The 24,496-nt window shown below is 45.7% G+C and overlaps 1 protein-coding gene across 2 annotated transcripts in view; it reads left to right on the top strand.

The window, feature by feature from the left end:
• Nucleotides 1–24,496, top strand: part of ACO2 (aconitase 2) — a 53,707-nt gene that overhangs the window by 1,142 nt on the left and 28,069 nt on the right. Inside the window, exon 2 of one of the 2 annotated variants that reach the window (XM_045779860.1) lies at nucleotides 1,139–1,201. The exons of the other annotated variant lie outside the window; for it this stretch is intronic. Coding sequence (XP_045635816.1) covers nucleotides 1,139–1,201 — 63 coding nt within the window. The remainder of the gene's footprint in view (nucleotides 1–1,138; nucleotides 1,202–24,496) is intronic. 2 annotated transcript variants of the gene reach the window in all.

Raw genomic sequence — 24,496 nt, 5'->3', positions numbered from 1 at the left:
TATATGGAAGGTTTCAATGTCAAGCATGTATTTTGTTAATAAAAATAAAGCAAGCAATAAAGTAGACATCTCTGACAACCTTTTATATTTCACTTTGTGAATCTGCTTTGAATCAAGTGGCACAGCTTTGATTATAAAATTAAAGAAGTTATGTGCTATACTCTCAGGAAACATTGTGTTACTAGGGTTTTGTTTTTTTTTTTAATCACGTTGCTTAAATTTAGACCATATGGTTTAAAATGAAATCATCATTTGTCTTAAATACTTCTGATCCTTCAATTCTGTGCAAAGATAAGGGGTTTGCCCTAATTATCTCTTTAAAATTTTGATTTTCTAGGTTAATAATGTAGAAAGAAAGGTAGTTGTTTTTTCCTAATTCTGCTGTCCCATGATCTAGTGAAGTCAGGCAATATTATTTGATGGTTAAATGATTACAGATTTAGTGATCTTGGAAGAGAGGACTAATATCACAGTATTTTTGAACTGAAAAAGGATTTTGGAAAGCAGTAGTGTTAGACTAGTATAGAAAGAGATCTGGGCCATAGTTCATGATCTTCCCTGACCCTGTGACCTTGAGCAAATTATTTTGGATTCTAGTTTCCTCATCTGTCAGTTAGGGATACCAATAAATGCTTACTGAGTACTTGGTAGTAGGCTTCCATTCAGATTGTTATGAAGTGATAAGAAAATGGAATATATTTGTTTCGATCATCGTGTGGTCCAACCTCCTCTTTTACAGATGGATAGTCTAAGACCTTGGGAGCCTGGGTGACTTCCAGTAGCAGAGTCATGGTTAAAATCCAGGTGTCCTCGTTTGTTCATGCAGCTAAGATGAATGAATAGCAGTATACCACACTGCCTCCACAACAGCCAGGCTGTCTTAAGTAATGGCCAGCTAATACTGTCCTCTGAGAACCTTGTAAATTTACCTCTTTTGTGTTTAGCTACATTTGAGAAGTGATGGTACTGCCTTAGTTGTCATCTCTGCAGAACCCTGTCCATGCGTTCAGTTTATTCCTACCTCATTCACTGCATGTTTATTGAGTAACCACCACTTGCTTCGAATTCAATGGTAAGCAAAGCTGACAGTTCCCATCCTCGTGGAACTTCTACTATATTCTAATGTGTTTTACTGCAGAGCCTTGGAGTCTTTCTCAGCCAAAATATTTTTCTTCTACCCTTGGCTGGACCAAAGGTGAAGGTAAGTAATAAAATGATGACAATTACTACTGCCATCAAGAGTAGCTGACATTTACCTTACTGTGTGCCAATAATCCCACATGATCCTGTGAGATAAGGCAGACCTATTGGCTCTGTCTAATAGACAAACAGGATTAGAGAAGAAACACAGTATGATGGTTAAGAACCTGGATTCTGGCATCACACTATCTGGACTTGAAAGCTGACTCTAATATTCCCGAGCTGTGACTGGGCAGATTACTTGACCTCTCTGTACCTGTTCCCTCATCTGTAAGATACAGATAATGACAGTACATCTGGCTTATCTAATTATTGTATTACAGCTGCAAACTATTTAGAGCCCTGCCTATACCTAATAAGTGCTGTATAATTAAGTATAATTAAGTTAAGTAACATGAAATAAACTTGCCTAGGGCCTTATCACTAGTCATAAGTGGGTGTGATTTGAATCTGTACCTTTTTGATTCCAGAGTCTGAGATCCTAGCACCTGCACTATACTGCTTCCCTTTGGCATCAAGACTCAGCCTATCAACCAGGGCACCATTAATGCTTCATAACCTGAGAACAGATCTCCTTAAGTTGAAAGTGTTCCACTGTTTAACAGTGCCTGCCACCAGCTAGTAAGATTAGAAACAGTGAAAAAAAATGGAGATGAACATTTTGAAAAGCCCCATTTACTCTCTGGTGTTTATTTTTTATTTGTGTGCACATGACTCTGGATGGTAGATAAAAGGGGTTGGGCACTTGCGGATATGTTTCTTAGGTCTTTGGTTTTGCCTTGAGGTACTGGGTTGCTGAGTTCTCATGTGACCTTGGGGAAGTCCTGTAACCTCACATGTAAATCTGAGATGGCCTTAACTACAAAGGAGTCTGACAAATTTGGCAGAAGTTAAGTTCTCTATAAAGTGCCATGTTAAAACAACAGCAACCACCTTGGGAATTAGGAAACGGGTCATTCTGGTTGCATGTCACTGTAGTACCATCTCCGGGATCCTGTAGTCAGCTGTTGAATGGAATTGAGTAAATGAATGGATGATTGAATGGATGAGTAAACAAACTTCAATCTAAAATTTGGCAGAGGGAGTAGAGTCACCATCTTGAGAACTAGGGGAGTACATTGTTGCCTTTTGAACTAGCTGTTTCCAGAATGTTCATTGAATGCTTTACTATATGCCTAACACTGTTCTAGACCCTACCAGTGCAACAGTGAACAAAAGTAGTGGATCTTATATTGTAGTTCTGGGCAAACAGAAAATAAACAAGTAGACAACATTGTAGCTACTAAGTGCTAGGAGAAGGGTAAAATAGGATCCTGTGGTAGAGAGAGGAAGGGTGTGTGTGTGACATCTGGGGTGGTAGGGGAAGGCCCTTCAGAAAAGGTGACATTTGAGCTGATACTTAAATGATAAGAAGGGAGCCCTTCAATATATTTTTTTAAAGATTTGATTTATTTCAAAGAGAGAGCATGAGCTGGTGGGGGAGGGGCAGAGGGAGAGGGGGAAGCCAACTCCCTCCTGAGCAGAGAGGCCTGATGTGGGACTCCATCCCAGGACCCTGAGAACATGACCTGAGCCATAGGCAGACGCTCAACCGACTGAGCCACCCAGGCGCCCCAGCCCTTCAGTGTTTGGGAGGAGAGATTTCAAGTAGGAGCAGCATGTGCAAAGCACCGGATGTAGGTAGGTATGAGCTCAGTGTGTCGAAGATAAGAAATAAGGCCCATATTGTGGCACCTGGCTGGCTCAGTTGATGGAATGTGTGACTCTTGATCTCAGGGTTGTGGGTTCAAGCTTCATGTTGGGTGGAGAGAGAGATTACTTTAAAATCTTTTTTTTTTTTTTTTAAAGATGTTATTGACAGAGAGAGGACAAGCAGGGGAAGTGGCAGGCAGAGGGAGAGGGAGAAGCAAGGGCTCAGTCCCAGGACCCTGGGAACATGACCTGATGAGCCAAAGGCAGATGCTTAACCTACTGAGCCACCCAGGCACCCCTTAAAAGTAAAATCTTTAAAAAAAGAAAAAATAAGGCTAGTGTGGCTGAGGTATTGAGAGGAAGTTCTGAGCAAGAGGTGGGGGCCAAGGTCGTGTAGGCTTGGGTTTTACCCCTAGTGGAATGAAAATCCCTTGGAAGGTTTTGTCCCTCTAGCCCCCAAAGGGAAGGTTTTAAGCCAGGGAGTGACAGGATCTAATTTATGGTTGAAGAAAATCATTCTGGTTGCCGCATGGATGATGAACCACAGTGGGACAAATGAGGAGGTAGGGAGGCCGGTGGGGGCTGTTGGAATCATCCAGGGAGTGGTGGTGATGTCCGGAACTAGGGTTCTGGTAGTGGAGATAGTTTGGAGGCAGATCAGTTGGACATGGAGTGTGAGGGTTAGGGAATAATTAAGGATGAAACCTAAGCAACTGAGGGATGGGTGAACTTGAATTTGGTAGTTACATGTTTGGATAGTACTTGTAACATGGCCAAAGTTTGTTCATAAATTTTTTTTTTTTAAGATTTTATTTATTTATTTGACAGAGAGAGAGAGACAGCCAGCGAGAGAGGGAACACAAGCAGGGGGAGTGGGAGAGGAAGAAGCAGGCTCATAGCAGAGGAGCCTGATGTGGGGCTCGATCCCGTAATGCCGGGATCATGCCCTGAGCCGAAGGCAGGTGCTTAACCGCTGTGCTACCCAGGCGCCCCTGTTCATAAATTCTTGATCCTTCCAACAACTCTCAACAACTACCTGTATTTCACAGGTGAGGAAGCTGGATGGGGTCAGGTGTGTTGCCCAGGGATCCCTCAACTGAGTATGAACGTCGTTTCCGAATTGAGCCCTTTTCTGTTTGTGGCCTTTTTCTGTTACTTGGTAACTCCCAGAGGGCCATCTGGTTAGTACTTCAAGTGAGTGTTGATGCTTGAGCCGTCTGTCTTCATTGGCTCCAGCTTTCTTTGACACACTTGTTTTTTCCTATACCTGGTTTGAAAGGCAGTGGTAGGCCCTGGGCCTCTTAGTACGCAAGATGGGAGGAACTACAGGGAGACTGCTTGCATCCTTTAAAAAGCAGAAAGAATATCAGGACCCTGAGAGAGACTTCCTCTGCTACGGACTTAGCTATCCTTATCCTAGTTTATGGCTTCAAGCAAGGTGTCAGCCCTCTGTGGCCCTCAGGTTACACATTTGAAAAACAGGACTATTGCTACCCTCCCATTAAGGGTTCTGAAGGCCTAATAATATTTGAAAAGTTCTTTAAGCTCTAATACACTGTAAAAATTTGTAATTAGTTTTTGATGTTATTGTAGGAATAGGCCCTTTAAAAGAATTATTTATTTATTTATTTATTTTAAGGAATAGGCCCTTTCTGACATTGAGAATAGGGGCAAATTTTTTTTTTTTTTAAGATTTTATTTATTTATTTGACAGAGAGAGAGACAGCCAGCGAGAGAGGGAACACAAGCAGGGGGAATGGGAGAGGAAGAAGTAGGCTCCCAGCAGAGCAGGGAGCCCGATGTGGGGCTCGATTCCAGGACCCTGGGATCACGCCCTGAGCCAAAGGCAGAGCTTAACGACTGAGCCACCCAGGCGCCCCAGGGGCAAATTTTTTTCCTCAGATTGTTTCTGAATGGACCTGTAGACACTGTTCTTTATTTTGGGGGGTCCCAAAAGGCATCGATAATGGTTTTCTTGGGTTCATTCTGCAAAACTTGGATCAAAGGAAAGGGCACCAGTTTTGGAGCCAGGTCTGGAATTCCACCTTAGCTGTGAGGCCATGGACAACATAGTTAACATTCTAGAGCCTCAGTGTCCTCATCTGTAAGATGAGCTTAGTATCTTTTGCCTCCCAGGATAGTTGTATTAAGTAGGACTGTGTATGTAAAATGCCCAGGGCAAATCTGGTGCGTGCGCGGTACAGGGGTACAGGCGCTTGGTGAATATTAGTCTCGGTCTCCCTTCTTGGAGATGGCTTCCAGCCTCCATTGCCTTGGCATTTATCCTGAGCTCTTTTTTTTTTTTTTTAAAGATTTTATTTATTTATTCGACAGAGAGAGAGACAGCCAGCAAGAGAGGGAACACAAGCAGAGGAAGTGGGAGAGGAAGAAGCAGGCTCATAGCGGAGGAGCCTGATGTGGGGCTCGATCCCGGAACCCCGGGATCACGCCCTGAGCCGAAGGGAGACGCTTAACCACTGTGCCACCCAGGCGCCCCTATCCTGAGCTCTTATGTTTAAAAAAGACTGGCTTATAAAGCATCTGCTCAGGTCGTGATCCTAGGGTACTGGGATCAAGTCCCTTATGGGGCTCCTTGCTCAGCGGGAAGCCTGCTTCTCCCCCTGCCTACTTTTCCTTCTGCCTGCTTCTCCTGCCTGCTGTTCCCTCTGTCTGCTGCTCCCCCTGCTTGTGCTTGCTCTCTCTCTGTCTCTGACAAGTAAATAAATAAAATCTTTATTTAAAAAAAAAAAAGAAAAAGGCTCTGGTGAAACTGCTTGTTCCTCCCCTAATCTCCGTGGACTTCGGGTGTGTAGTAGTTCAGGAAAACCTTTCGTGTGCTGCTGTAAGAGTTGGGAGAAGAGGCAGAAATGAATCTGTTGGCATCCTGATTTTATTCTCTAAGTTGAAGGGCAACATTGGGAAAATGAGCTTTAGAATTACATTTGTAGTATTTTTTTTTTTTAAGATTTAATTTATTTGAGAGCAAGAGCAAGCATGGGAGCACGAGGGGGCAAAGGCAGGGCAGAGGGAGAGCGACAAGCAGACTCCCCATTGAGCAGGGAGCCCCATGCGGAGCTTGATCCCAGGACCCCACAGATCATGACCCGAGCTGAAGTCAGATGCTTAAATGACTGAGCCACCCAGGCGCCCCACATTTGTATTTTCATCATCAAAGTCTGGGTCCTGGGGGGAGAGTGGGCCCAGTGGGAGTATTTCTGCTTCCATCCTGCAGAGACTGGGAGCTTGAATTCTGAGGCCAGTTGCAGGAGGAACCAAAGAGGTCTCAGAAGCCCCTCTTATTCCCAACACTTCGCTGCTGCATAGCTGGGTTCCTTCACCTCTGCTGGACATTTATGTTGTTGTTCTTATTGTTCATTGAGAGAGCTGTAGAGCTGGTTTAAGACGGGCCCTGCCTGTGGATGAGCTTATAGCATAACTACACAATACGCTGGGCTGAGCAAGGAGGGAAGGGGCGTGCTGGGGACGTGTTTGGTCTGTGCCACACCATCGCTGGTGTTAGAGATACCAGTCACTGAACTAGGTCTTATTTTACAAAGACTGCCTCATTTGCCCTTCACAGCACCCCTAAGATATCATTAGCCTGAGAACCAGAGAGGCCACATGGCTTGTCTGAGGTCACAGCTAGCACGCAGCAGGGCCAGATTTTGAATGCAGATTTGTTTGATTGCAGAACCCAGGGTTTTTACCACTCAGCTGAGCTGTTTCTCCAGAGTACTTCCCCGGGGGGTAGAGAGGAGAAAGTAGACCTCTGTGGAGTAGGCTGGATATAGGGGACACAGTTCAGTTGCCTCCCTGCCCTGTTTGGTTGTATGTTTATTTGGGACCTTGATTGCCTCCTGCCCCAAATACCAGCCAGATTTGAGAGGGAGAGGCTAGAGGGCTGAGTCCCACAGAGGCAGCTTTATCCCTTGTCCGAGCTGTGGGTCAGCCTCACAGCTTGCAGAAGCGGTCTTTCCTGAGTGTGTTAGTGCCGAGCTCTGCCCCCGGGGGCGGGAGTAGGGCTCAGGACTCCTGTGCGGTTCACAGCGCGCCTGGGGTCTCTGCGCTGACATCAGCAGCAGAGGACGAGTAGGCAGATGAGTGAATCTGTTAACCAATTCCTTAAAGAACCGCTCCCCCCCCTCCCCACTGCCTTGGAGCCCATTTAGAGGCTGACTTGGAGAGACACAGCTCCCTCCCCCTTTCCCAAGTCTCTGAAAAGGACTGCATCACCTTTTGTGCCTGCCAGTTGCGTAGCAACGAAGCTAGCTGATTGCCTCCTGGTGGGAGAGAATTGTTTAGTTTTGGATTCTCGGGAGAGGTGCCAGGCATTGCCTCCCAGGGGTGGGAGAGAATTGTTCCAAGCAGCCGAGGTGTGGGAAGATACTGCTTCTTAGGAGGGTGCTGACTGACAGGCATTCCTTGTGGCCCACCTAGCCAGAGCCTGCCTGAGGCTTCCCTGCCGGGAATAGCTGGGCAGCTGCAAGCTAACAGCTGTGAGCCTGAAGGCTGCTGGGGGTCATGGTCAGAGGAACCAGGGGTCTTACCCTGCTGAGACCTTGAAGTCATCCTGCTGGTGAAATGGGCTGCCCCGGAAGGTAGCGTGTCCCCCATCCCGGGGGCACAGGTTAGATGGCTTCGTTATTAGGCATGCTCGGGTAGCGTGAGAGGGTAGATGGGACCTTTTCAGTCCCATTTCAGTTCTGCAGTGTGCTGCCCTGGTGCTTCGGACCTGCTGCTCTGGGGCCTCTGGTCTTTGTGACCTAGGAAGGGGGTAGAAGACATGGTGGGAAACAGCACCCCTTAGTCCTTCCTGTTACACACAGGCAGGCAGGGTGTTAGTAGCAACATATCCTCCCAGGAGAACTGAGTAATAGCTTACATTTATTGAATGCCTCTCAGGAATCCAGACTGAACTCTGCTTTTCTTATATTTTTTTCCCTAAAGAATGTAGTGTATTCATGAAAACTCTCTTTCTCTCCATTCCAGTCCCCAAAGGCAAACACTGATAGGAATTTTCTGTTTTTTCATTCTAGGTGCTTTTTTTCTCTACATTTACAAGCAATAAATTCTTTGTAATCCTCACAAAAATCTCTACTCTTTTACCCTCATTTTACAGAACAGGAAACTGAGGCTCAGAGAGGTGAAAAATCTTGTCTGAGGTCCTGTGGCTAGGGGAGCTGAGATTGTAAGCCAGATCCATCCAGCTCTAGAGCGGATGTCCTTTCTTTGACTTGGCACGGGTTGGAGTGGCACTGGACAGGTTTCCACAGTGGCACTGGACAGGTCCAAATGGGGCTGGTGGCTTCTTTGTCTCTTGCTGAAGCAGCTGCCTCAAGAGACCAGGCCTCTTCCAGGAGCCCCGCCTGTTGGGACAGCTCAGGCACTTCTGCTGCTTGGCACGCTCCAAGTTCTGGTGCTCTGCGACACGTGGTTCCCTAAGGCAGTGCTGGCATGTGCCATGCCTCACAGGGTGGACAGAAGGTCAGGCTGGCCTCCTGCCCGCGAGTATGTCAGTCTCTTTGGTTTGGGCTGTTCTCTCGATACAAGTGGTCCCAAGGGAAGACTTGTGTCCTTTTGGGAAGACAGAGTGGCATGTCTGACCTTGGCCAGTTGGGGAGGCCAGAGTTTCGAGTGGGTGCGCACCCATGCTACACGGTGGTTCCCCTTTCCATGTGCTTTGCCTCTGTGAAGGGGTGCGGCTAGCTCTGCACCCCCGCTAGAGGCTCTCACAATGTGACTTTGAAAGCACGATGAAGAGGCATGTGTTCACATTTCAGCTCTGCCTTCATCTCTTTCATCACCAAATATTTCTTGCACTTGTGTGTGTCAGACATTGTTCTAGGCTCTGAGTATGCCTGGTAACTGACTGGACGGGTTTTCTGCCTTCAGGGAGCTTATACCGTGGTGGAATTTACTTTCTCATCTGCCTGAGTCTCGATTGGCTCTCTGTACAAGGGACAAGCTGACCTGTAACAATACCACTTGGCACACTTGTTGGGAACGTGACATAATCTTTGTGATCTTGCCTGGTACAGTTTTGTTTCTTTTCATTTCTCGCCAGGCTCCCCAGTGGGGTCCACTTTGGGTATGTTTCCTCCTTCAGAATTTGTTCTGTGTCAGTAAACACAGGGTCAGCAGAGCCTCCCTTACTCCCTTGGAGCCCTGGAGATTTGGATCTCATCCAGTCAGGGAGGGGGCACTACCAGGACCCGGGAGCCAGACTCCAACAAAGACACTTTGGTTCAGCAGTTGGGACCAAGAGCCCCGCATTGAGGGCTGAGCCCGCCTGGCTGTTGGGCCAGAGCCGAGGCTGGGAGACACCTTCTGTAGCACAGTGAGAAGACCGTGGGCTCTGTGGGTTCCCAGCTGTGTGACCTTGGGCAGGCGACTTCCTGTCTCTGGGCCTGCGCATCTTCAGGCCGGTTAGGGAGGCTGAGCTTTGTACAGCAAGGTTTAGCAGAGTAGCTGGCACGGAGCAGGGTGACAGCTAACAGCTGTTTACTCCAAAACAGATCTGTGGGCGTCTGGCTACTATGGGAGACTCCCACCCAAGTGTAAAATTAGGGAGCTGTTTTGTAGCAGAGGAAATGCCGTGTGGATGCTTAGACTGTTGAAGACAAGATTCGGGTTTTCAAGGATTTGAAAGGCTGAAGTGTGGAAGAGTGACTAGGCTCGTTTGATCTGGTTCCCAAAGGACAGGGCTAGCGAGTGAGGCCTGTCGTGTGTCAGGCACTGGACTGGGTACTTCCCATAGGTGCTCTCTTTGAGCCCTTCCTACGGCCTGGGAAGGTTATCCCCCTTAGAGAAGAGAAGGCGATGTGTAGGCTAAATGCGGCCGCACGAGGTTCCATGGCTTGTTGGGGGCAGAGTCTCCGGTGCTGCTGGAATTCGTGTTCTGGTGTGATGGGCGCATGTTTCAGTTCAATATAAGAAGCGTTTGTTGCGGTTGGAAAGTATCAGAACTGTCCAGGAGCGGAATAGGCTTTCTGGAAGAAACTGAGCTTCCTGGCCCCATCCTGTTGAATCAAGGGCTTAGGGAGGTTGCCCAAGAGAGGTTTCTGCTCAGCCCTGCTCTAGGCTCCTTTGTTCCAGAGGAAGTGGAGGGTGAGGGCTTAGTGAAAGTACCCCTTCTAGATAAGGTCCTGGTATGGACCCATGAGAATTTCACAAGACCTGAGACTTGGGCTCCAGGTATGGGAAAATATTGTCCTATTTCCTAGTTGTTGCGACATCTGGGTTGGTAGGCTTTACGAGTGATCTCAGGAATGTTTCTGGGTCCCAGGGCCAGGTAGAACTGAGCACTGAGTATGTTTTACTTTCGGATTTAAGAGATAAAAACAAAATCTTAGAAGGTTATTTTTTTTTAGTATGCCCACAAATCATCATCCTTCTTTAAATAACACTGATCCAGACTGAACCCCCAACCACAGTGGTCGGCATATTATACGACTCAGTAATACCTGTTTTTAAGGTAAAATTAATTTCTTAACTTTTTTCTTGTTTATGAAGGTAATTATCCATTGTAGGAAACTTGGAAAATACAGAGGTATAGAGAATATCATAAAAGTTACCTATAATTATATATAATACTCCACCTTTACCCAGAGATAACTACCATTAACATTTTGGTGTATCTGCTTCCAATATTTTTAAATTTTTACAATCCAGATTAAAAACATGTATAATAATAAGTGTATTTATAATCATAAAAGCAACAATGAGGATATTCTTTTTTTCCCTAGAGATTTTATTTATTTGAGAGAGAGAGCATGAGTGCAGGAGCTGGGGGGGGGGAGGGAAAAGGACAAGCAGACTCCCCGCTGAGTAGGGACCCTGATGTAGGGCTCTATCCCAGGACCCTGAGATCATGACCTGAGCCACCCAGGAGCCCCAATAATGAGGACATTCTTATAAGCATTTGAACGCTTTTTTTTTTTCAAGTAATCTCTACACCCAGCGTGGGACTCAGTCTCAGAACGCAGAGATCAAGAGTCGCGTGCTCCACCGAGGGAGCCAGCCAGGCATCCCTGAACACTCTTGATAAAGCTAAAATCTTTCTTTTCTACCAGCCCTTTCCTAAACTTATCTCCTTTCCTGGGAGTAACAGCAAATCAGGGTATGTGGTCTAAGGTGTGTATCTGTGAACATCCAGTACATACAGAAAGCGTGTTAAAGCAGTATGTTGTGTGTTTTATCTGTAATTTACCAGCGAAGCTTAGAGATTTTTCGTAAAGCGTTACAGTATTCCACAAAATGGATAAAATGTAACTTTAAAAAAAGAACATTTAAACTGTTTCTAATTTTTAAAAGATTTTATTTTGAAGTAATCTCTTCACCCTGTGTGGGGCTCGAACTCACAACCGGGAGATCCAGAGTCTCATGCTCCACCACCTGAGCCAGCCAGGCGCCCTTAGGTTGTTTCTAATTTTTTTTTTTTAAAAGATTTTATTTATTTATTTATTCGACAGAGATAGAGACAGCCAGCGAGAGAGGGAACACAAGCAGGGGGAGTGGGAGAGGAAGAAGCAGGCTCATAGAGGGAGAGCCTGATGTGGGGCTCGATCCCATAACACCAGGATCACGCCCTGAGCCGAAGGCAGATGCTTAACCGCTGTGCCACCCAGGCGCCCCTGTTTCTAATTTTTTAAATATTTTGCTTCATGGTGCAGTGGCCGTTCATGTAGCTGCCTTCGCACGTGTGCGTGTGTGGTACAGGGGTGTCTGGGGAAGCGGACTTGCTCAGTCACAAGCGAACTGAGTCTTAGTAGCTATTGCCAGTTCCCATTGAGAAGACTTCACTGGTGTTCTCTAGTAGCAAAATTCAAGGTTATTCTTTCCCCCAAACCCCTTGCCAACACTTTATGTTGTAAGCCTTTGAGAGTTTTGCCAATTACTTTTGTATAATGGGGGTGGAGGGAAGCGGTCATGTTCTTTAAAATCATTTGCCTCCTTCTGCTTTTTAACAATCCAAAGTAGACTGCCAGTTGTAGGAAACAGCATGGTGCTTATACACAAATGATTTGTTTCTTTAAAAATATTTTTCTGATCCTAAAACTAAAGTCCATACAGTATTAAAGGTTCAGACTTACATAAATTAAAAAACTTAAAATGTCTCCATAATTTCGCCCTCCAGGGAGAGCTGCGGGTAACAGTTTGGCCTGTATTCCATTTTGTTTGGTGTCTTTAATTCATTTGTGTCCAGCTCTGTACTTAGAATCGCCAGGAGGCCCTGGAGGGTGGAGGGTTCAGTGCTTGGGCTTCAGAGCCAGGCTGTGTTTGAATGCTGGTGATATCATTTGTTATCCGTGAGAACTTGGGCGAGTTGTCACCCTTCTCCAGCTCTCAGTTTCCTCATCTGTTATGTGGGGCTGGTGTTACTGCAAGAGGGCTCTTTATCCACGTAAAGCACTTGCAACTTGGTACAGATATTACTAATAATGGTCTCTGCTTAGAAACCTCAGCCATGACACCTGTTCAGTGTGGGTATAGTGGGTACTGTGGTATCAGGGACTGTGAGGAGGAGTAGATTTGGCATGGAATGGGTGTTTGCTGCCTCTCTTGGAGTCACCGTGTATTAAATACCACTGGGTACCTGCTGTCAGGCCAGGGAGTCTGGGGGGAGCAGTGGTGGTAGTGGTGGATATCCCTGGGTGAGCTTCAGGGAGTCTGTAAAATTGTGTTTTATGTGTTTCGTAAATTTTCTCTCTGAAATGTGTTCTGCTCTTTAAAATTGCTGGAAAAACCCTAGTAAATGCTATTTTTTACAAAACCTGTTTGTAGCATTTCACATAATAATTGCTATTTGAGAGGAGCCCATTCATGCCCCTTCTTAGCTCACATAATACTGCAGCTACATTCCCTTTTTCCAAATGAGGAAACTGGGTTCAAAGGTGAAGCCTGCTTGAGGTCACGCAGCTAGTAAATGGTGGAGCTGGGCTTTGGAGCGAGATCTAAGTTCTTTTCACTGTGCTGTTTGTAAACCACAGGTTATGATTCCAGGTTTAGGGTAGTGAGCTACACCCAGCCTGACCATCCCGTTTCCTGCTTTGTCTGTTACGTCCCACCATCCTGAGAGCTCAGTAGCTCTTGCACACTTGACTTGATGATTCTGTATCTTTACATACTCTGTGGCCTCTTCGAGTGCCTTGCAACCTCCTGTTCATCCTCCACAGCCCTGCTCAGTGAAACCCTGCCCTGGCCTCCCAAACCGAGGTCCCTGTTCCCTCTGCAGCTCTCCCGCCTCTGGCCTGTGCTTCCTTTTTGCACAGGCGACAGTTGGTTGCATTTACGTGCTGATCTTGGTCAGACTAAGGTACATTAGCTTAGGGACTGTCTTCCTCTTCTTAGTGTCTGTGTGCTATTGCTTGGCACCTAGTAGGTGCTCACGTGTTACAGTGCACACAGACCGCTTTCCTAAAGGAAAGGGGTTACACCTAAGCCACCATCAGCCTGTTGTCCCTTGGCCGCTCTGGAGTGCATTATCTACTTAGCAGCCACAGTGATTGTTTTTTTAAATGCAAATCTGATCCAGTCACATCCTGCTTAAATTTTCTGTGGCTTCCCACTGCTTTTAGGATCAAGTTAAACATTTAATATGTCCTGCTGTAAAGCTCACACACACTTAGAAGACAAGGTCAAGGCCTGAATGATTGGATCGGTAAAGGTACAGTGAGGCGCTTTCATATGTAGACCGTTCATTACTGACACAGACAACGAGAAGAACAAGCCAAAGGTGCCAGCTCCCCGGTCCTAGTCCCACGCACCAAATGGACTACTCCAGAGCTAAAGAAGCTGATGACTGCGTACACGTTGTGGGTACCCTGTTGCCGCTCAGTGGGTTTGCATTCTGCAGCTCTAGTCTGAAGGGTCGGGGGCAGAAAGCTTCACACCACATCAGATTCTGGGAGACAGGAGAAACTGTCTCATGGCAGCCTCCCAGGGGAAATGAGGAGGCAACCCTCACAGCAGCTCCTTTAGAGGCCTCCCATCTAGTGTTCCAGGGGGATCGCAAGGTGTTCCAGCAAGACTCAGATGAGCTGTGGTTCAAGGCTGCTAGGGTACTTTTCTCCTACCCCTACAAGGTCCCTCATGATACCTGGCTCCCTCTTACCTCTTAGCCTTATTTTCTGCCATTTCTGTTGCACTTTGCTCACTTTGCTCCAGCCAAGCTGGCTTCTTCTCTGTCTTCATTCATGCTGCTCTGTGCCTGCAAGTTTCCTTAGACTCCCTCCCCTAAACCCCATTTTATTTGCCTGGCTAACCCTATAATGTTTCAGTTCTCATATTAAATACCACTTTCTTGGAGAAGCCCTTCTCCCAGTCTAGCTTAGGTTCTCCTGCTTTCCACTGTTGTAACTGATTTAACTTTTCTTTCATAGCCCTTCATAGTCCTTCTGATGTAGCTGCATATATGGTCCCTCGATTGATTACTTTTTATCGGTCTTCTCCACCCAACTGTAAACTCCACATGGGCAGGGAGGTGCCTATCTTTCTTATCTCATTAATTCAAGCAGCACAAATTCCGGGGCTTGATAAATATTCATTGAATGAATCAGTATCACAGTTTAAATTAGGGAAGTAGTGTGGTGGAAAAAGCACTGACTTGAGAACTTGAGTTCTGCTCCTAACTGCTCTTAACTAGGTATGTGACTTCGAGCTTTCATTTCTTCCTCCGCCAAATGAAGTAAAATACTTGGTGATCTGGGCTTACCTGGGCTTCTGATAATCTGTGATTCTAGATGAATTATTTAATTAGGGTTCTAGAGGGGTGGGGCCTAAGATAAGAATCCCAGTGCCTAGTTGACATCTCCACCCAAGTGTCCCCTCTGTAAGCAAACTCCTGATCTCACCCTCAAGCCTGCTCTTCTTTTAAATCTTTTTTTTTTTTAAGGTTTTATTTATTTAACAGAGTGAGAGAGCACAAGCAAGGGGAGCAGTAGAGGGAGAGGGAGAAGCAGACTCCCTGATGTGGGGCTCGATCCCAGGACCCTGGGATCATGACCCTAGTCGAAGGCAGATGCTTGACCATTTGAGCCCTCCAGGCACCCCTCAAACCTGCTCTTCTGTTGCCTTCCCCATTTCAGTGTGTAGCAACTCCATTCTTCCAGTACCCAGGCCCAAACCCAGTGACCTTCTTGACTTTCCTCTGACACCCCTTGGCCAATCTGTCTACAAGTCTTAACTGTTACTACCTTCTGAATATGTGCAGACTCCAGCCCCTTCTCACTAACTCCACCACACTGACTCCGGTCCACATTACCGCCATCTTTCACGGGCTGTTGCGCTAACCTACGCCCTGGTCTCCCTGCTGCCTTCTGTTCTACGTGGAGCAGCCAGAGGATCCTTGTGAAGAAGTCGGAGCATTGATTCCTGTTTTTTCCTGTGTTTGTACCTGGCACCTATAGTCACTCAATAACTATTTGATGGACAGACGGATGAATGAATAGATGAGTGGGTAAGGTGGTAGGAGGGAAAAGGGACAGAAATCAATCCTGTTTTTATTTAGAGTAAAGTCAGAATCTGTACTAAATTCTGCAAGGTCCTGTACAGTTTGAATCCTTGCTACCTCTTGATCTTATCTCTTACCACACTCCCCTTTGTTTATTCTGCTTTGACCACACTGGCTTCTTTGCTCTTTGTTTTTTTAATTTTAAAATTATCATTTTAACCATTTTCAGTACATAGTTCAGTGGCATCAAGTACATTCACATGGTCGTGCAACCATCACATCCATGTCCAGAGCATTTTCCTCATCCCATACTGCAGCTGTCGTCAGTGAGACACTAACTCCCTGTTTCCCTCTCCCCCCAGCCCCTGGCAGCTACCATCTACTTTCCTTTTTTTTTTTTTTTTTTTTTTTTAGATTTTATTTATTTATTGGATAGAGACACAGCGAGAGAGGGAACACCAGCAGGGGGAGTGAGAGAGGGAGAAGCAGGCTTCCCTCCAAGCAGGGAGCCTGATGTGGGGCTCGATCCCAGGACCCTGGGATCATGACCTGAGCTGAAGGCAGACGCTTAACGACTGCGCCACCCAGGCGCCCCCACCATCTACTTTCCACTCTGTCAACTTGATTATTCCCGGTACCACATATCACTGGAATTCATACGGTATGTGACATTTTGTGACTGATTTATCCCACGTAGCATCATGCCTTCAAGGTTCATCTATGTTGTAGCAGGTGTCAGAATTTTTCAGGCTTTTAAAATTCTTTTTCAGGGATGCCTGGCTGGCTCAGTCGGTGGAGCGTGCGACTCTCAATCTCAGGGTTGTGAGTTCGAGCACCACGTTGAGTGGAGCGATTACTTAAAAAATAAAATCTTTTATTTATTCCACTGAGCTAGCCAAGCACCCCAAAATTCCTTTTCAAGGAATAGTCCGTTGTATGTACATCACACTTTGCTTACCCGTTCAGCTGTCAGTAGACACTTGGATTGCTCGCACGTCTGGCTGTTGTGAACAGTGCTGTTATCAGTGTGGGTGTACAGATCTCTCTCTCTGCTGTTCTTTGAACACAGCAGTTACCACCTCACTTTAGAGGCCCCTTAGATTTTCTGTAGGGGATGCTTTTTCTTCATTTTGTAGGTTGGCCTGTACCTTTTGTCAGGTCATTGTTCAATGTCTCATTCTCATAGAAGCCTTTCCCAGCTATCCTATATATTTTTTTAAGATTTTATTTATGTATTTGAGAGAGAATGAGAGAGAAACCGTGAGAGAGAGGGAGGGTCAGAGGGAGAAGCAGGCTCCCCGCTGAGCAGGGAACCCCATGCGGGGACTTGATCCCGGGACTCCAGGACCCTGACCTGAGCCGAAGGCAGACACTTAACCGACTGAGCCACCCAGACGCCCCCCCCCCCCAACTATCCTATTTTAAATGGCACCTCCTCCCACTGCCCAGGCTCTTTTCCCCATTGCTCCTCCTTCGTTATCTCACATGACACTTATCAACATCTGGCTGAGGTTTTACTCTTTTCTCTGTCTCTGTTTGTCTGTCTCTCTGTCCAACTTCCTCTCAGGCCCGGGAATGTCAGTCCCAAGAGGATCATTTTGTTATTGCTCTATCCCCATTGCCTAGAACAGTGCCTGGGACCTATAGTCACTCGATAACTATTTGATGGACAGACGGATGAATGAATAGATGAGTGAGTAAGGTGGTAGGAGGGAAAAGGGACAGAGAACGGCAGTGGAGACAGATGCTTTTCCCCAGTCAGCTGTGCTCATCACTTCTCATATTTCTGGCTGCTACTGAGATTCTAAAGGTAAAACTAAAATCTTAGTTTTTCTTCCACGTATCTTCTCCAGTGACTGTACCTTCCCGCGCACAGACAGTTGTGTTCTCGAGGAGTCGCATGGTAGAGAGCACCAGAATGTGCACACAGAGTTGACGGATCGCCGTGGGGTTGCAGGTGTTAAATCTCTCCAAGTAAGGGTACCGGAGCAACACCTCCCCAACCCGCTTGTCCCACAAACCATTATCCACTATCAGCATCATTGCTTAAAAGAAAGGAGGGCCTTTTTAACATGAAAGGTATAGGAAGGCAAGATTCAGAACAAAGGACATGTTTTAAATTTAATAAATTTGACTTTTTTAAAGAACTTGCTATGTTGTCTTTATTTTTCCAGTTTTCTTGGTGGACAGCTGTGTGCAGAGAGGCACCAAAGCTTGGCTGAGGTTTGGGTGCCTCTGGCGCCTTGGACTGAACTGAACCTGCAGAGACCTGATACTGCTCAGCAAAGGCCCAGGGCGATTGTGAGCGGGGAATCATTCCTTACGGCTGTTTGGCTCTGACATTTGTAACTCTTTTTTTAAATTGTAAATTCTGTAAGGTGTTGTTCAGATGGCCTGTCCTAACCCATCATCGGATCATGAAATTAACGGGGTGCAACGTGCCTTCAAGAAAGATAATCTAGAATGTTAAAGGAAAAAAGCCAGACATAAAGAGCCACCTATTGTATGACTTTTATGAACTAGCTAAAATAGGCAGATCTGTAGAAACAGCAGATTAAGGATGCCGGGGTGGCTCAGTTGGTTAAGCATCTGCCTTCGGCTCGGGTCATGCCCGCCTTGGGCTTCTTGCTTAGTGGGGAGTCTGCTTCTCCCTCAGCCTGCCACTCCCCCTGCTTGTGCTCGCTCGCTTGCGCGCTCTCTCCCTGACAAATAAATAAATAAAATCTTAAAAAAAAAAAAAAGAGAAAGATAGCAGGTTAGTGGTTGCCAGAAGCTGGGACAAGGAGAGTGAAGGGAATAAGGAGCAACTGCTGGGTGCGTATGGGCTTTGCTTTGGGGTGATGAGACATTCTGCGGCTAGAGATAGTGGTGATTCCACTGTGCATGTGTCCAGCTGGCCACTTTGATAGTTATGGTGGTAAATTTTACGTGTATCTTACCACAGTGTAGACAATAATAGAATACAAAGTATTAGGACTCAATCAGTAGAGCATGTGACTTTTGATCACAGGGTTGTGAGTTTGAACCCCACGTTGAGCATGGAGCCTGCTTAAAAAAAAAAAAAAAGCGTACATTGCACATGGCAAGTATCGTTTAGTGAAGCTTGTTTTAGTTACACTACCCTGGCAGTATCTTTGGGCTGGATCACAACATAAAAGTGTTGCGTGTGTGTTGGGGGGGGGGTGCGTGCACTCAGTCAAAATGTGAAAGCCCCCTCTAAGGCTCCTGTTAGCTCAGACCATCCTACGGCCAGTATTTGGAAGTTGCTAGGACCGTCCCTCTGAGGGGCTACACCAGGGTACAGTGGGCTTTGAATGACTTCCTCCTTCCATGATGACTCCACAAATGCCACGCAGTTTTAAGCGAGTTGTTCTATTTGGCTTTTGCATCTATAGCCAATGTTTTTGAACTTGAACTCAAACATGATCTTGAAGTCTTGGCCTCTTTTTCACTTGACCACTCCTATTTCCATGCCTTCGCTGAACCTTGGACCTAATGTCTACAGGAGCAGCTTTGACACTACCACACTTTTGGTTTCCATGTCTGCCTTATCCCACCAGACTGTGATCCTGCCTGTAGGGACAGCGCGGTGGTGTTCTGGAGTTCAGTGGGTACAGCTAAGCTGTCCTCCGGCGCGCTGTAGCAGATGGGACACGGGTGTGCCGAGATCCTGACCGGCAGCAGCCTGGTCTGGCTGCCTAGCTGTGATGTCCAAAATGAGTTCTTTTGTTCAGGGGCCTTAACTTGAAAAGGTTTGGGAACCATGCGGTAACGTGTTTGGCACCTAGGAAGGTGTTCGTTTGTTAAATGAGGCACTCTTTGTTCTTAATAATAAATGAGGTTATTCTCCCTTATTTTATTAATATATTGGAATAGAGTAAGCAGTTGGGCCGCTCAGGGGGCCTATAATAAGCTGCTAGTGTTCTGAGTCTGTTGCGCTTTCTGCGTCTCCACACGGGGCTGCGTTTAACGTGCGCGTGCCTACGGGGCGTTGCGTCCTCAGCCGTGCGTAAACGAAGGCGAAGGCTACGGCCAGCTCAGAAAAGCCTCAGCTCTGGGGGTTTTCTTCCCTGGTACAGATAAGTCTGTTCTGACATTGCTACATTTTCCTCTGGCCTTTGGGGAGTACACGGGTTTATCTGAGAGCCTGCTTGCTGGGGAGGAGTATTTATAGAATCTCCGAGAAAGAATTTTGGAGAATATCTAGTCCAGCGGTTCCCAGGCATGGCCGTATCATCAGAGTGACACGGTAGTCTTTACCGACGCTTAGGCTCCCCCCGGGGTGGTTCTGGTGGAGGGTCCGGGAGGGGGAGGGCCTAGAAGCCGGAACCTCTCAGGTGACTTCGATGCAGCTGGAATGAGCCACTTGTCCCATTTCATGAAAGTGGAGAGGGAGGCACAGAAAGGTGAGATTACTGTAAGGGTACCTAGTGACCGAGCTAGCAGGTCAGATCTCTGGACTCCCATGCCCGCAGTGTTCCCTTTTGTCACATGGGGGCATTCACTGTTCGATCTGCACAAGGGAAGTGGCCCATAGGGCAGGCTCACCCTGGCTCTTTAGCCATCTGAGCGTGGTGCCCTCACCGGAATGTTGGATTGCAAAATTGGAGTTCAAGGACAAAAATACAGCGACACTAGGGGACTTCAGCTCTCTCTACACCCTCTGAAAACAGCTTGCTATCCGTCTCTTTTCAGCCATACACCACCTTAATACAGATTTGGGGGATTACAGGGGAAAATAATTTTCCGTCTTAACCCATTTTTTTATGTTGTTAGTCCATTTCCTTTTGGTCTTTTCCCCCCTGTGAACATGAGTTTTATAGCATTGTAGTCAGCGTGTAGGTAACTTCTAACCTGCTTTTTCATATATTATTGTATCATAGACCGTTTCCTGCGTTGCTACATAGTACTTAAAACTATGATTCCTACGGAGTGGAAATTATACATGTTGCTTTTAGTTTTGGGGGCTCTAAGTAGTAATGCAGTGAACTGTTCAGTACATACAGTATCATTTTCATGTTTAGAATTATTTCTCAAGGATAGATGTGGGTTTCGTATTGATAAGCTGCTTTACAAAAAGACCAGCTTGCTTTTACTCCACAGCAAGCAGTCTGCAAGAGTGTTAATCTTTAGTTTTGAGCATTTAATTTTCAATCAAAAATTAATGTTGGTTATATTTTTTCTAATTAGAAGAAGTATTGGGGTGCCTGGCTCAGTAGGTAGAGCATGACTCTTGATCTCGGGGTCGTGAGTTCGAGCCCCAAGTTGGGGGGTAGAGATTACTTATAAAAAAAAATTTAAACCATAATTGGTGTCTTTCTCAAAATATTTTTTTTGTTATAAATTTTTACACCTAAGGAAAAGTTGGGGGTGCCTAAACACCTGCCTTTGTCTCAGGTCATGATCCTGGGGTCTTGGGATCGAGCCCTGTGTCAGGCTTACTGCTCAGTGGGGGGTCTGCTTCTCTCTCTTCGTCTGTCCCTCCCCTGCTTGTGTGCTCTCTCGCTCACTCTCGCTCTATCTCAAATAAATAAATCTTAAAAAAAATAAAAAGTTGAAAATAGTAGCAAGAACATCCATAAATATACCTACCATCTAGACTGAATGTTTTGTCTTACTTGCTTTACTATGTATTATTTATTTTTGTCTTGCTTTATTATGTATTATTTTTTTGTATTTATTGTTATTTTTTTCTGGACTATTTGAAAAGAAATTGAAGGCGTTGTGACACCTCATTCCTAAAAACTTGGTTTCTTAAGAATAAGTCATTTAGCTGTGTAACTGCAGTGTCATTACCTGTTTTTCCAAAAGTGTCTTTGGTAGTGGTCTTTTTCCAAATCAGGGTGTAATAAAAAATTTACACATTGCATTGATTTTACTTTTTTAGTCTTTCTTACTCTGGAACACTCTCCATTCCCCACCCCCCATACGCCTTGTTTTCCCCTCATGTTGACTTTTCAAAGAGACCAGGCCAGTTTTCTTGTAGAATATCCACATCCTAGATTGATTGATTGTTCTTTTATTCCATGATTTTCCCTTAAGCTGGGGCTAAGGTCCCAAAGCTGGCTTAGACGCTGGTTAAACATTTTTTGACAAGAATTCTTCTTTTTTTTTTTCCTTCTTAATTTTTAAAGTAAACTCTACCCAATGTGGGACTTGAACTCACGACCCCAGGTTCAAGTTCACATGCTCCACTGACTGAGCCCACCAGGGGCCCCAACAAGAATTCTTCCTAGGTGATGCTGTCCCATCAGGGGCACGAGTGTCAGGTAGTCTTGCTCTTGGTGATGCTAGTTTGATCTCTGGGTTAAGATAATGGTGGTCCTTCTAGTATAAAGTTATTTTTTTAAGAAAGATTTTATTATTTGAGAGAGAGAGAGAGAGCATGGGGAGGAGGGGAAGAGGGAGGGGGAGAAGCAGACTCCCCGCTGAGCATTGAACCTGATGTGGGGCTCGAACCCAGGACCCTGGGATCATGACCTGAGCGGAAGGCAGATGCTTAACCAACTGAGCCACCCAGGTGGCCCTCCCTCTTCCTTATTAATGACAGATTCCTGTAAATTGCTGAAACAAAGAGTTTGCACATTTAAAATCAGAACATTGTTGATCGTCAAATTGCCAGTAAATAATTGTGCTACACCACTGCACAGTCAGCATGCTTTCTGCACCTGTTTGCCTTGCGCATTCTTTTTTCCTGGTTACAAAAGGAACACCTGTATATCATGTCACATTTAAAAGTAACAAATACTTGGCCTAGAAAGTAAAAGTGCCCATAATTCTAATCCCAAGAGATAATTGCTATGCACAGTTCAGACATATCATTTCATTTTTTAACATATCTACATGTGTGAATTATTATTTATTATTATATAGAAATGAGCTCTTATAGGGGCGCCTGGGTGGCACAGCGGTTAAGCGTCTGCCTTCGGCTCAGGGCGTGATCCCGGCGTTCTGGGATCGAGCCCCACATCAGGCTCCACTGCTGGAAGCCTGCTTCTTCCTCTCCCACTCCCCCTGCTTGTGTTTCCTCTCTCGCTGGCTGTCTCTCTCTCTGTCAAATAAATAAATAAAATCTTAAAAAAAAAAAAAAAAGAAAGAAAGAAATGAGCTCTTATACTACTGTCTTGCTACTTACTTTTTTCCCTGAATGTGTATGGAAGTTTTTCTCTGCCATTAAAGGTAAGATCTACCTTCTTTTTTTTTTTTTTAATTATGGTAAAATACATATAACATAAATGTTGACATCTTAACCATGTTTTTCAGTTCAGTGGCATTAATTACATTCACAATGTTATGGGACCACCACCTCTAATTTTTTTTTTTTTTTGGTTTTTAATTATCTAAGTAAGCTCTACACCCGGGATGGAGCTTGAACTCACAACCTGGAGATCAAGAGTTGCAAGCCCGCCAGGCGCCCTTTGAGTTAATCTTTTTAAACAGCTATAAGATGGCATTCCTTGGTAGATGAACCAGAATTTATCCAGTCAGTGCCCTATTTTTGGACAGCTGGGCTGTTCTCTTAAGAATGGTGCTGCGGAGAGAGTCCTTGCGTGTCTCGGTGCTCATTTGTGTGGGCCTTTTTGTGAGCTAGCTTTCTGGAATTGAGGAAAGCTGGTTAAAGGGCACAAATATTTTACATTTCAATAGATATTACCTAATTGTCTTTCAAAAATGTTGAACCTGGGGGCACCTGGGTGGCTCCCTTGGTTAAGCAGCTAAGCACCTGACTCTTGATCTTGGCTCAGGTCTTGATCTCAGGGTCCTGAGTTTAAGCCCTGTGTTGGGCTCCACGCTGGGCATAGAGCCTACTTAAGACAAAGAAATGTTGAACCTGTTTATACTCTAACCAAGAGCGTCCAAGACTGGTAAATTATTGATTTGTCTTGTTAACTGTTTGCTCTCACAAGATTAACCAAACCTGCTCTGTATTTAACCCTGTTCAGTATGGAAGAGCTAGTTGGTCAAGCAGAAGCAGGAGTCATTAGTTCAGTTGGTACTTACGTAGCACCTCCACGTCCCTCCCGGGTGGAACTTAGAGACTAGTGGAGACTGATGCCATCTGACAAATCAATGTCAAGAAGTAGTAAGTAGGCATAGATAATAGGCTTTGGTTGGGCTGGGAGGATTTGAAGGATCAATAGGAGTGACGTAGACAAAGAGCAGATTGGGAATGAAGGTAGGCAGAGAACATTCTGAGCAGCACAAACAGCATGTACAAAGGCCCTGTGACAGATCACTTTAGAATTTTTACTGGCCAATGATGTTCAGCATGTTTGGCACCTTTGAGAAAGGCAAATTCTGAATGACTGAGAGACCAAATAGATGAGATCCCACCACCAGGACCCCAATGTAAGGGTTAAGCAGGAAGGATTTCAGAGGGATGAGGGGCTTTCTGAGGCAAATTCTGAAAAATTGAAAGTCATCTGCAGGAGAGAAGGAAGAGATGCACCGAAAGACATCAGCTTAGATTTTTAGAATAAGTTGGCGAAGGCTGGAGGGCGAGTAACCAGGAGAAATTATACAGCCACTGAAATACATTAGAAGAGGGTCAAGAATGCCAAAGGCCCAGATAAGCTAAGTCTCCAGCTGTGTTTGCAATAAGCAAAAGATGAGAACTGCTGCTTCTGCCAGCATCCAGAGAAGGACCATGGCTTCACATCTCATTCTGCATCTGTCTCCTCTGTGAAGGAAGATAACAGAAAACAACATGTAATGAACCGGCTCTGTGCCAAAACCCAGCGTAGGTTATTTTATTGAATAGTAACTGTGATGTTTATCTCCATTTTCTCTCTGGAGAAACTAAGGCTCGGGGAGGCTAAATAACTTGTCCAGGGCCATAGCAGCTTAGTGGTGTTGCAGGGTGGGGCACTCTGAGTACAGATCTTCAGTCCGGACCAACCATCACACCGTGCCACCTTCAGTGAGAAAGGGTGGGCTGTGAGAGGGAGAGAGCAGCAGAAGCCAGGGGAACTGACCCATCTCAGAAGGAGACGGACCTGAACTTGCATCCTGGATTCCCTGCTCACCACTTACCAGTATGTGACTTCTGACTTAACCTCCCTGCTCTGCAGTTCCCGCATCTGTGAGACCGGAACAGTGACCTGGCCCTGTTGTCATCAGAATTCAAAATTAGGCACAGAAAGTGCTTGGCAC

This window comes from Ursus americanus, chromosome 17 (assembly GCF_024610735.1).
Source record: "Ursus americanus isolate L20-20 chromosome 17, mUrsAme1.1.p, whole genome shotgun sequence".
Classification (NCBI taxonomy): domain Eukaryota; kingdom Metazoa; phylum Chordata; class Mammalia; order Carnivora; family Ursidae; genus Ursus; species Ursus americanus.
This window is presented reverse-complemented; position numbering and strand designations above follow the sequence as displayed.